The following is a 12,668-nucleotide window of genomic DNA, read 5'->3' as shown; positions in this document are numbered from 1 at the left end:
TCAGCTCCCTGCCCATCCACAATCCCAGCTCCCTTCCTGCCTGGCTGCTCTCCAGCCCCTCTGTCCCCAACCTGTAGCGCTGCAGGGGGTTGTTGTGGCCAAAGGGCAGGACCTGGCACATGATAAGGCTCAGCCCCTCCAGAAGAGCTCTTTGAACCTCAAGGTTCACTCCTCCTGGGGGGCGGGTGGATGACTCCGAGCAGGGATTCCAGGGAACACCCGGCAGGTTCTCGGAAGAGGAGCAGCAGCAGCCCGTGGGCAGCAGCAGCTCGGGGGCCACGGGGCAGGAACCACATTTCCCTGTAAGTGAGAGAGGTGCTGAGAACTCCTGGGCCCTGTGAGGCTGCTGTGGGTTGTGATAAGGGCAGCCCACAGGAACAGATGAGCTGGTGGCGTCACAAGTCTCAGCCCCTCTGCCCCGTGGGCTCATCAGCTGCTTCCAGGAATCTCCCTGGCTCAGCTGAACAGGAATGAACCCAATACAGAGTGTTCTTGTGCCTTCCTGCAGCTTCCCCAGCTGGAGATTTCCTCAAAAAACGGGGCTGGAGAAGGAACATCTCCTGACCCTGCTGGGGGAGCTGAGGACGAGTGGCATTTGCTCAATCCTGCCCTAGAGTTGGATCCCATCCCTGTGCTGGGTAATCCCATCCCTGTGCTGGATAATCCCATCCTTGTGCTGGGTGATCCCATCCCTGTGCTGGGTGATCCCATCCCTGTGCTGGGTGATCCCATCCCTGTGCTGAATAATCCCATCCCTGTACTGGGTGATCCCATCCCTGTGCTGGGTGATCCCATCCCTGTGCTGGGTGATCCCATCCCTGTGCTGGGGGATCCCATCCCTGTGCTGGGTGATCCCATCAAAAAACTCAAAGATAATATTTGATAGGATTGAAGGCGTTTACTGGGAATCCTGCCCGTGGCAGGAGGTTGGGATGAGCTTTTCTTTAAGGTCCCTTCCAACCCAAAGCAGTTTGTGATTTGTGACTGGATTTGCTGAGGATTTGAGTGTTGGTTGGCGAGTTGCCAGTCTAAATAAACCAACACAAATATTTCCCTGGAAATGAAGGAATAGCAATTTTTTATTTTTAATTGCCGTTGTCACTCTTCTGTGAAAAAACTTGCTTGGAATTTTTTTTTTTTTTGGTCCAGTCCTCCCTAAAATGGCAGGAAGTAGCTGAGAGTGGTGAATGATTTGGTGCTGCCTCTGCCCACGCTCGTCTTCCTACTGCCAGAAATGAAACTTTCCCTTCTCAGAGGTGCAGGCCTTGTCACCAAGTGGGTTCCTGTTTTTCAACCTTTCAGATTTCCCCTCTTTTTCAGGCACCTGAGAGACACTTCAGCTTTTATTTTTCACCCCCAGCCTGAGCCGGTAACATGAGGCTGGGCTGCTTTGTGTCTGACTGTTGTCACTTAAATCTGGCCCCTCGGGATTGTTTTAAGAACCATCTGTAAAAATGACTAATAACTGTATTTTTGGGGGAGAATAATGCCTTTTTTTCCCCATGGATAATTCCATTTCCTTTCAGCTGCACCAGCCATGAGTTACAGCCCCTTCCATTGTTTGTGAGGAGCTGCAGAGGTTTGGGTTGCTCCCAAAACATGGGCGGAAAACCAAACAAAACCCCAAGTCCTCTTGTCTTTCTATCCACAGTATTTTTTTCTCTCTGCCTGGAGTTTTATCAAGCATATTTGTTTAAAATTAAGGGATTTTCCATTTTTTTTTTTTGCATTATTGCTGTGCTGCCTTCGGTTTTGGAGAAGGATTGGGGCAAGAACAGAAACAGCAGTAATTCGGTTTTAGAGGAGGATTGGGGCGAGAACAGGTAGCAGTCATTCAGTTTTGGAGAAGGACTGGGGCAAGAACAGACAGTCTTTGAGAGCCACACTGGAAAAAATGAGCTGGGTTTTGCTGTCTGTGAACCCTCCTCTCAGACCTGGCTGTTCCAGACGTATTTCGTGTTACGGGAGCGATCATAATTATTTTTAACAAGACCCAAAACTTCCCCCCCCCGATCTGTCACTTTATGCTTTTCATGTTCACTTCCTCCTTTGCCTTTTTTCTTCTTCGTGGGTTTCTCCCCAGCCTGTGACGAGTTTCTGTTGCTGTGGCTACCCCAGATCCTTTATCTCCTGCTTTTTTTCTCTTCACATCCTCCCCTGCTTCGGAGGAGCCTCGCGGTGACTCAGGTTTGCCATCAGAAAGGTCAGGGACAGACACCCAGGCAGCTGCTGAAGATGGGAAGGGAACACAAAGCCTGGTTGGGGGGGTTTTGCCTCTGTCTGGGTTGGTTTCCCTCTGGGAATTCAGTTTTTTTACTCCCCGGGCTCACTTTTGGAGCCCAGAGAGGTGACTCCTTGCACAGGTGACCTTCCTTGGGAAGGATCCGGGGGTCTTTGTAAAGCCCTGAGGGTTTGGGGTGAGGGTTTAACTCATTTTATGAGTTCTGCCACGTTGTTTGTCTCTCCTGGGCCAGGTGAGATCCTCTCTGAGAGACAAAGGGAGCAGGAATTAGGCACTGCAAGACCTCAAGGTCTGGCAGCCCCAGTCCTGTCGCTGCAAATGCTCCAGGTTGGCAAAAAAGCAGAACTTCTAGGAAAAAGGGGGAAAAAAAAAGGAAGGAACACAGCAATTTGAAGGAACACAGCAATTTTATCTCCTGGTTTCAGGCAGCAGATGAATTATTTGCCCTCCAGCTTTTTTTCCACCCCAGTCTTTGGGCAGCACTGGGTGAGCTGTCACTGCTGGGGGGTGTCCTGGGGTGTCCTGGGGGGGTCCTGCTGTCCCCGTGCCACCCTCACCGTGCCCCCACTGCAGGGCTGAGCTGCACCCCGGGCTCTGCCCGTGTCCCTCCAGGCTCCCTGCAGCCCAGCAGAGCTGCTGCTCCACCCCAGGCTCACAGAATTCATTCCCTGAGGTGGGAAAGCACCTCCAGGATCGTTGATTCCAAACTTTGACCTGTCCCCGCCTCATCCCCCTGCCCAGAGCACTGAGTGCCACATCCAGCCCTTCCTTGGACACCTCCAGGGCTGGGGACTCCAAACCTCCCTGGGCAGCCCCTGGCAATGTTTAACAACCCTTTCCATGAAGAAATTCCTCCTGATGTCCAACCTGACCCTCTCCTGGCACAGCTGGAGGCCGTTCCCTCTCCTCCTGTCCCTTGTTCCCTGGGAACAGACCCCGATCCCCTCCAGCTCATCCCTCCTGTCAGGGAGTTGTGGAGAGCAACAAGATCCTTCCTGAGCCTCCTTTTCTCCAGGCTGAGCCCCCTCAGCTCCCTCAACTGCTCCTCCCAGGACTCATTTTCCAGCCCCTTCCCCAATTCCACTGCTTTAAACTCCCTGTGCCAAACCCCTTCATCTCCTGAGTGACATCTCTTGGTGCTGTCCCAGCAAAGGGCTTTTTCCTCAAACCCTGACAGACAATTGTTCCCCAAGAGCACAAACCAGTTCCCCCCCCCTCAACAGGACGCGAATCCTGCAGGTTCTCGTGGAGTTTTTCCACGGTGGCACGAAAATAATTGATGAGCTGGAGCTTACAAGGCAAATTTGGGCCCAACAAAGCTCGTTAGTCATTCAGCAATTACGCAGCTTTCACGTGAACAGCCTCTTACAGGAGAACTGGAGGCTTTCTTCGGTCACCCCTTATGGGTAATCAGCAAAAACTCAGTGTCAGGAAACCAAATATTCTCTCTGGTGACAAAGTTCCCTCGCTGCTGACGTGAGGGCCAAGCAGTAAAGCTGCTGGAGTGCCAAGAACTAATTTTGGGGCTGAGGAGTGGTTCGGGCTATTTTTTATTTTGGTTTTATTTTGGTTGATTAGTCACGTGGGCGGGTCAGCAGTGGCCAAAAAAGGAACCTGGTTCTTCCTTCAGGTCTCATCCCTGAGCACTCCTTGTGTTCTGGGTGCAGGGAGAAGGGATGAGGGGGTCTGGAAGAGCATTTTCCCTGTTCCATCACAAGGTGCATCGATGTTTGAGCCTCAGTTTGCCCTGAGCCAGGCATGGGATGGACAGGAAGGGCTGGAACAGAGACCTTTCCCCTGGGGAGGTCGGGGTGGGAAGTGGAGCCCTGATTTTGGGGTCTGAGCGAGGAAGGGGCTGACAGCTGAAATGTCACCTTCCAGCAGAGACAGGTAAGGCTGAAAAACCCCAAAGATTTTAAAGCCAGATAGTCAAGTTACCTCTGAAAGGTCACTGCTGACTCTAGAGCTTTAGACTTGGCTTGAACAATTGTTGTCTGTGATCTGACTGGAAATGTTCCACCATGTCACAGCGTCATTACGACTGTAATGCTTGAACAAGAATAAAAAACACATACAGGGCAATTTTTTGGGGAAAAAAAGAACCTAAAAAAAACCCCCAAACCCACCCAACGGTCCAAAAGAGAGAGAAAAATAAATAAATGAGCTGATAAACACCAGGTGGCAGGTACCAGCTGGGCCAACTGCCTGCACCCCCTTGGGTACCACCTGTGGGCTCAGTGGGGCCCTCAGAGGTCCCTTCTCTGTTCTCTGTGTGACACTGAGCTAAAAAATTCCAATTAATTGGCTGTTTAGGCCTTGCTGGTGGTTCTTGTTCGGTGCTGAGCTCCAAGGGAATGAGCCCTGGCACCACCACCCTGCCCTTGTCTCTTCTGTCTCTTCTAATTTAAAATTAAATCCCTTCATTTTAAACAGATGTGCTTGACAAAACTCCAGGCAGAGAGAGAAAAAATACTGTGGATAGAAAGAAAAGCTGGGAGAGCTGGGATTGTTCAGCTTGGAGAAGAGGAGCTTTGGGGGGACCTGACTGTGGCCTTCCAGGACCTGAAGGGAGCTGACAGGACAGACAGACTGTTTCCAAGGGCCTGGAGTGGCAAGACAAGGTGGAATGGCTTCAAACTGACACAGAGGAGGTTTAGAATCATAGACTGGATATTAGGAAGAAATTCTTGGCTGTGAGGGTGGGGAAGGGCTGGCAGGGAATTCCCAGAGAAGCTGTGGCTGCCCCATCCCTGGAAGTGTCCAAGGCCAGGTTGGAGCAACCTGGGACAGTGGAAGGTGTCCCTGCCCATGGCAGGGGGTGGAATGGGATGAGCTTTAAGGTCCTTTCCAACCCAACCCATACTGTGTCTCTGTGCTCTACTGATGAAGATGAAGGTGGTGAGGCATCAAGAGAAAAGGTGTGGAGAGACTTGACCTTCTGCTACTCCCATTTTCCCCCACAAAATCCCCCATCCCGCGGGAGCAGCGGTTGTTCTGCTGCACAGGGCACCTCCAAACCTTCCCCTGGCTGCCCAAGCAGGGTGGTTATGCTGTTTGGGAAGAGGGATCCTGATTTAGGGGGCTGACCCACGACGTGGGGTTTCCCAGCCGGGCACCGGTGCCATCATGTCCCTGTTCCCTGGCACGGGACAGGCTGTGCCCAGCCAGCAGCAGGGCTGTGTGGGAAGAGCAGGGGATCCCCTGGGTGGCAGAAGCACCAGGTAGGAGGCTTTTGGTTTCTGAAACATGAGAGTTGTCCTTCTCGAGGGCATCGTGTGGGAAAATGTGAGGGCAGAGCCCCGTGTCCCCCGCCAGCCTTGGATGTCGCCCTTGGGTGGGAAGGTTTCTCTCAGCACATCAAAGGGCACAGGCAGCTCTGCAGTAGCAGTTTTAAAGCTGGAAGGGGGTGTTTGCATGCCAAATCTACCTGAGGGTTTGCAGCCCACAGCAGGAACACCAGGAAGCCATTCAGGGGTCCACCACCATCCGGGTGGATCCCTGGATGGGCCAAAGACCAAGTGAGGGGTGTGTTGAGTGACTTATTCTTTGACTGACTTATTCTTTGACTGACTTATTCTTTGACTGATTTATTCTTTGACTGACTTATTCTTTGACTGGTTTATTCTTTGGCTGATTTATTCTCTGACTGATTTATTCTTTGACTGGTTTATTCTTTGGCTGATTTATTCTTTGACTGATTTATTCTTTGGCTGATTTATTCTCTGACTGGTTTATTCTTTGAGATCCAGGAGTGAATCTTCAGGCAGAAAGTGCAGAGCACTCTGAAGGAAGAGCAGTGGTGCCTTGTGGGAAGTTAATTCAGGCTTCACTGGGTGTCTGTTTAACTCAGGAATTAGCAGGACAAGTGTCAGAAACTGCAGACTTGGCATTTTCTAGAGCTGCTTCTCCCAGCTCTGACTCTCCTGAGCCTTGAATCCATGACAAGGTGATTCTGCACCAGAATCCCTCTGCTCAGTTGGGAACGGGGTTGGATTTTAAATAGTCTTCACTGTGCACATGTAAAAGCAGCCCCAAGGCACAGGATTAAGAGCAAACCTGGGGAACAGGAGAGGTAGGAGGGGATGGGGGGAAGCAAACTGGGCACAGTTCCAGCAGAGATGGAAGTCTGTGTGTGTGTGTTTGTGTCAGACCAGACGTTTGGGAACTGAAACCCAGCAGCAGGTGATGCTCACAGGCAACAAGGCTGTGCCTGGGTACAATTCTGCTGAACAAGTGCCTTTTGCACCCCAATCCCAGGGGGGATAAATGGTCTCTGAAGAGCCCAGGGCAGCTCTTTCCAGCCTGGGTCCCAGGGCTGAGCTTGCAGGATTCGTTCCCTTGGTTTCGTGGCATCCACGTGGATCCACATCAGCTCTGGAAAATAACTGGAGTCTCCTGATCCAAAGGGAAGAACAGTGAACAGAATGAGAAGGTCTGAGTGGATGGATGAATTTCCTGGACGTTGAAATCTGATGGGTAAACCCTTGAAGGTTTCTAAATTTGTTCGGAGCTCCCAAGTTGAAGCTTGTTCTGTTGGAGAGAGTCCAGAGGAGGCACCAAGATGATCTGAGGGATGGAGGAAAGGCTGGGAGAGCTGGGGTTGTTCAGCCTGGAGAAGAGAAGCTTTGAGGGGACCTGACTGTGGCTTTCCAGGACCTGAAGGAGCAACAGGAAAGATGGAGAGAGACTATTTCCAAAGGCTTCAAGGGGGAATGGCTTCAAACTGACACAGAGGGGGTTTAGATCACCCTGCCCTTGTCTCTTCTGTCTCTTTTAATTTAAAATTAAATCCCTTCATTTTAAACAAATGTGCTTGATAAAACTCCAGGCAGAGAGAGAAAAAATACTGTGGATAGAAAGAAATACTGGGAGAGCTGGGATTGTTCAGCCTGGAGAAGAGGAGCTTTGGGGGGACCTGACTGTGACCCTCCAGTGCCTGAAGGGAGCTGACAGGAGAGAGAGACTGTTTCCAAGGGCCTGGAGTGGCAGGACAAGGGGGAATGGCTTCAAACTGACACAGAGGAAGTTTAGATGGGATATTAGGAAGAAATTCTTGGCTGTGAGGGTGGTGAGGGGCTGGCAGGGAATTCCCAGAGAAGCTGTGGCTGCCCCACTCCTGGAAGTGTCCAAGGCCAGGTTGGATGGGACTTGGAGCATCCTGGTCTGGTGGAAGGTGTCCCTGCCCTTGGCAGGGGGTGGGACTGGATGAGCTTTAAGGTCCCTTCCCACCCAAACATTCCATGATTCCATGAATGAAACAGCCTGGCTGCGCCGAATCCACCCAACCACTTAATTTGCTTTAATTCCCAGTTGTCCATCCGCCTGCAAACCCCTTGGAGGATGGTGCTGCACCTCACCCTGACCCCGCTGTTCTCTCCTCAGAGTCACTGCTGTCAGATTTGGTGACGTGCCCGAAATCACTTCCCCGCCCCTCCAAAAGCAGGAAGAGCGAGGCCACAAAAAGCCCAGCACCTGCCCCAGAGCCAGGGGAAGGAGCCCTGGGGCAGGACAGCCCTGCCACAGCCCACCCTGCCCTGCTTTTGGGTTGTCTGCTCCAGACATGACCCTCAAATCTGGGCCCCTCAGGGCTCGGGCTCTGCTGCTGCTGCTCCTGCTGTGCCTGGAGCTCTGGGCACAGCAAAGCCTGGCACTGCAGTGCCAGCCTGGGGAGAGGAAAATCACCAGCAAAGATGCAGAGAAATGCTGCCCCAAATGCATCCTGATGGAAGGTAAGGGAATCTTTGTGTCTGCCAGGGGAGGTTTGTTTGGCCCAGCGCGTCTCGAGGAGCTGGAGGTGCAGAGAGAGATGGGAAGAGTTTCCTCTGAGCCCTAAATTCAGGAGGTGCCTTGGATCCTCCAAGGGGAAGTGGAGGGGCAGCTCTGCTGACCAGAGACAGGGCTCAGGGAACAGCTGGAGCTGTGCCAGGGGAGGTTTAGGTTGGATCTCAGGGAAAGGTTCTTCCCCCAGAGGGTGGTTGGCACTGAACAGGCTCCCAGGGCAGTGGGCACTCACCTGTGCCCATCCCAGAATGCACAGACAAGGTGATCATCAGTTCTAGCCTGTGTTCCTGCCTGATCTCAGGGTGGTGGTGAGGTGGGGTTGGATTTAGGTTGGATATTAAGAAGAAACCCTTCCCTGGGAGGGTGGGCAGGCCCTGGCACGGGTTGCCCAGAGAAGCTGTGGCTGCCCCATCCCTGGGAGTGTCCAAGGCCAGGTTGGAGCAACCTGGGACAGTGGAAGGTGTCCCTGCCCGTGGCAGGGGGTGGAACAAGATGATTTTTACAATCCCTCCCGACCCAACCCATCGTGTGGTCCATGATTGTGACTCCCCTGTCATTTTAAGTCAAACTGAGGCAGCAGAGGTGGGAGGGGGCAGCTGCAGGGCTGACCAGGGCACATCCTGTGTCTGGGAGGCTGCAGGACAGAGCAGAGGATTCTCATTACCCCTCCCATGGTCCCAGGACCAACCATTCTGTCTTTAGTGCAGCCAGAGCTGAGCAGGGGGGGATTTTCAGCCAGAAGCCCCCCCAGGCTGTTGGCACTCGCTCCACACCTCCTGGAGCTCTGAAGGTCAGGGAGAGGAGGGCAGCTGGCACAGGAGGGTGTGGGCATTCCCCTGGTGATCCTGTACATTCCACCACCAATCTCAGGAGATGATCTTTGCCGCTCTCTGTGGGTTTTTAATCACACCACTGGCCCAGCCAGCATTTCCATGGAGGCTTTTTTTCCCTTTAACAGTTACTCAGCTTCAGGATTGAGCAGATCTTTCCTTCCTAACCTTTTCTTCTTAACCTTTTCTTCTTCATCTTTTCCCTGCTGCCTCAAGGCCTTGGTGCTGTTCACTGAAGGGCTCAGGAGACATGAGCAATCCTTTTCTTCCATGAACCCTCAGAACCAGAGGGGATATTTTCTCAGGGCAAGCAAAGTTCGTGACAAAACTCCTCTGGAAACAGAGGGATGGAGGGTGGGAAAGGTGCTGGTTTAATGGCTTGGGTTTAGACCCAGCTTTGCCAACAGGCATAAAAATGTGAGTGGTGCTGCTTTTGGGCACTCCAAACACCCCCCAGCGCGATGGCAGTGGCCTCTTCTGGCATCCAGTTCTTCCAGGAAGGGATTATTCCCAGCGATGGGAATTTGTGGGCTCTGTGGAGAGGCAAGTCCAAGCTCTTTCTTTTTGGCAGCAGGCAACAACCTGTGCCAGGGCATCGAGGACCACGAGTGCAGGTGCCCCCAGGGCCACAGCTGTGGGGATAACAACTGCCTGTACTGCAGGAAGCTGCCAGAGTGTGCTGAGGGCCAGGAGCTCACCAGGATTGGTAACTAAACCACCACCACACTCACGCCAAGGGTCTGCCAGGCCTTGGAATGTCACTGCCCTGCCCACTTCCTTGTGTAGAATATATATATAATGTGCTAGAATATATGTATAATATGCTAGAATATATATATTATATGCTTTGTTATGCTTTTAATAGGATTAATGTAATTAATATAATATATTAAATATAATAAATATTATATATAATATGTAATGTATATATTATATAAAAATATATGATAAATATATAATAGATAATATAATATATTATATATAAAATTATATATAATATATAACATTATATATAATCTATAATATATAAGTAATATGCTAGAATATATATAATATGCTAGAATATATATATTATATGCCTTGTTATGATTTTACTATAATTAATATAATATATAATAAATATTATATATAATATACAAATATATATATTATACAAATATATATTATATAAAAATATATTATAAATATATATAACATATAATATATATTATATATAATATATAATATTCTGTATATAAACATATGTAAAAATATATAAGATATATAAAATATATATATATATTTATATATAAATATATATAAATTATAAAATTTATTTATATATTTATTCATATTTATTTATATATTTATATATTATAATATAATATATAAAATACAATATATAATAAAATATATATAATATATATTGTAAAATATATATTATAAATATAAAATATAAAATTATATAGAAAATGTAATATATAATGAATTTTTATACATGATATAGTATATAATATTACATATAACATAATACATATTATATAATTATAATAAATTTTTATAGATATATAAAAATATAATATAATGCATCATAAATAAAATATAATACATCTTTATATCTAGATAATATTCCTTATTATGCTTATTAAGCTCCCTTGCTTTTGGGGAGGCTCAGGGAGAAACGTGGCCTGTGTGCCAAACCCCCTCCCTTCCCTGTGCCAAACCCCCTCCCTCCCCTGTTTTGTACCCAACCTTCCCCTTCCTGACTGAGCCTTTCCCTGGGGGGCTCAGACTTCCAGGGGGACTTTCCCTGCTGGAACAGCCAGAGGAGCCCGGTTTGGTCCCTGTGGGCTCTGAGCTGCCCTCCTGTGCTGGCACATCATCCTCTGCCCTCCTGTGCTGGCACATCTGCCTCTGCCCCTCTGCCCTCCTTTGCTGGCACATCATCCTCTGCCCTCCCTGTGCTGGCACATCATCCTCTGCCCTCCTGTGCTGGCACATCAGCCTCTGCCCTCCTGTGATGGCACATCAGCCTCTGCCCTCCTGTGCTGGCACATCAGCCTCTGCCCTCCTGTGNGCCCTCCTGTGCTGGCACATCAGCCTCTGCCCTCCTGTGATGGCACATCAGCCTCTGCCCTCCTGTGCTGGCACATCAGCCTCTGCCCTCCTGTGCTGGCACATCAGCCTCTGCCCTCCTGTGCTGGCACATCAGCCTCTGCCCCTCTGAGCCTCCCCAGGGGCTGCTCCATCCCTGCAGGGAATTCCCGCTGCTCCGATCCCACCTTTCCACGCAGGATCTGAGCACCGACCCTCCCCCTTCTCTCTTCCTGCAGGAGACACAGATTTCACATTCCAGTGCAAACCCTGCGAGACGGGAACTTATTCCAGTGTGAAGAATGGCTGGTGCAGGAACTGGACTGAGTATGGATTTATTGGCATTGCCCTGCTTGGAAAATAGGCAGTAGAATAGTAATAGTAATCAGCATTACTAGATGATATTATACAGTAATTAATACTAATTATTATTTAGATTATTATATTATATTATTATTAATTAAATAGCATATTAATATTATTAATATTAAATTACTAGATAATATTATATAGTAATTAATATTAATTATTATTTGGATTATTATATTATTAATATTATCTTATTATTTAAATATCATCTTAATAGTATTAATATTAAATTCTATATAATATTATATATAAAATATTATATATAATATATATTAATATATAAGAATATATTAATATATATAAAATAATATATAATAATATATAATATACATAACTATATAATATATAATATTATATAGTGATTTAATATTAATTATTATTTAGATTATATTATATTTTTATATTATTATTATTTAAATATCATCTTAATATTATTAATATTATGAAATAGGTATTATTACTTGATAATGCTAATTGTTATTAATGGCTATACATTGATGTTTTAATAATTATCTAATTATTTAAAATAATATTAAAATATCAATTTAATTAATATTTAAATAATATTAGTATTATTAATATGTTAAAGGTAACATTAAATAATATTTAATAATATTAATATTATTGGTATATTTAAATTAATATTAATTAACATTTAAATACTCAAAAATAATTTTTAATTATTATTAATTATTAATTAACGTTTAAAGACCAATTAAAATATTTAATGCTGACGCTGCAAAACAAAACCCAATCAAAGACAAGAGATTAACTGATGAGGTTTTTAAATTAATCCAGATGTGTCTCTTTAGGCTTTTTAGTCAGTCTCAAAGCAGAACTTAAGACAAACTGCTGGGTTTTCGACTTGCTTCCAAGTCAAGCTCAGACTGATGGAAAAATTATTCCAAACAGGGACATTATTCCAAAGTGGAAACAAAGAGAGTAAAGAAAAGGGGAATATAAAGCAGTTGTGACGTGGGGGAACAGCAACAACTTCACCTGCACTGCTGTGAAAGGGGATTCAAGGAAACAACCTGTGGGAAGAGGGAGGGGAAGGAAAAAGGGGAGCCAAGAGAGGAAGGAAGGGAAAACAGGGATAAGGGAAAACAGGGATAAGGGAAAACAGGGGTAAGGGAAAACAGGGATATTCCAAAGGTGCCTCTTGTTCTTCTTGCAGCTGTGAGAGCTCGGGGTTTGTGACACTCAGCCGAGGCAACAGCACCCACAACTCCAAGTGTGGCGTCCTCCCTTCTCCCAAAGACGTGGGGCAAGGTACCTTCTCCCGAAGATTTGCTCCTTTGGGAATTCCCCTGGGACTCTTTCTCCCCCGGAGCTCGCTGCCATGGAAGCTGGCTTTGGGAATTCCAGCTGTG

The 12,668-nt window shown here is 47.4% G+C and overlaps 2 protein-coding genes across 3 annotated transcripts in view; both read left to right on the top strand.

Annotated features, from left to right (window-relative positions):
• The window catches only part of TNFRSF4 (TNF receptor superfamily member 4), a 17,160-nt gene extending 15,832 nt beyond the window's left edge, over window positions 1–1,328 (top strand). Inside the window, exon 6 of the mRNA XM_017825691.1 lies at window positions 1,321–1,328. Within this exon, the coding sequence (XP_017681180.1) occupies window positions 1,321–1,328 (8 nt within the window). The remainder of the gene's footprint in view (window positions 1–1,320) is intronic.
• Window positions 1,329–7,787: 6,459 nt separating this feature from the next.
• TNFRSF18 (TNF receptor superfamily member 18) overlaps window positions 7,788–12,668 on the top strand; it is a 12,784-nt gene continuing 7,903 nt past the window's right edge. For both annotated transcript variants that reach the window (XM_017825697.1, XM_017825698.1), the window contains exons 1-4: window positions 7,788–7,971; window positions 9,425–9,559; window positions 11,166–11,253; window positions 12,473–12,567. In XM_017825697.1, coding sequence (XP_017681186.1) covers window positions 7,803–7,971; window positions 9,425–9,559; window positions 11,166–11,253; window positions 12,473–12,567 — 487 coding nt within the window. In that variant the 5' untranslated portion in view covers window positions 7,788–7,802. The remainder of the gene's footprint in view (window positions 7,972–9,424; window positions 9,560–11,165; window positions 11,254–12,472; window positions 12,568–12,668) is intronic.

The sequence above is a fragment of the Lepidothrix coronata genome, unplaced genomic scaffold (genome assembly GCF_001604755.1).
Source record: "Lepidothrix coronata isolate B3197 unplaced genomic scaffold, Lepidothrix_coronata-1.0 Scaffold122, whole genome shotgun sequence".
Lineage (NCBI taxonomy): Eukaryota > Metazoa > Chordata > Aves > Passeriformes > Pipridae > Lepidothrix > Lepidothrix coronata.
Note: the sequence above shows the minus strand (reverse complement) of the source record. Positions and strands in the feature narration are given on the sequence as shown.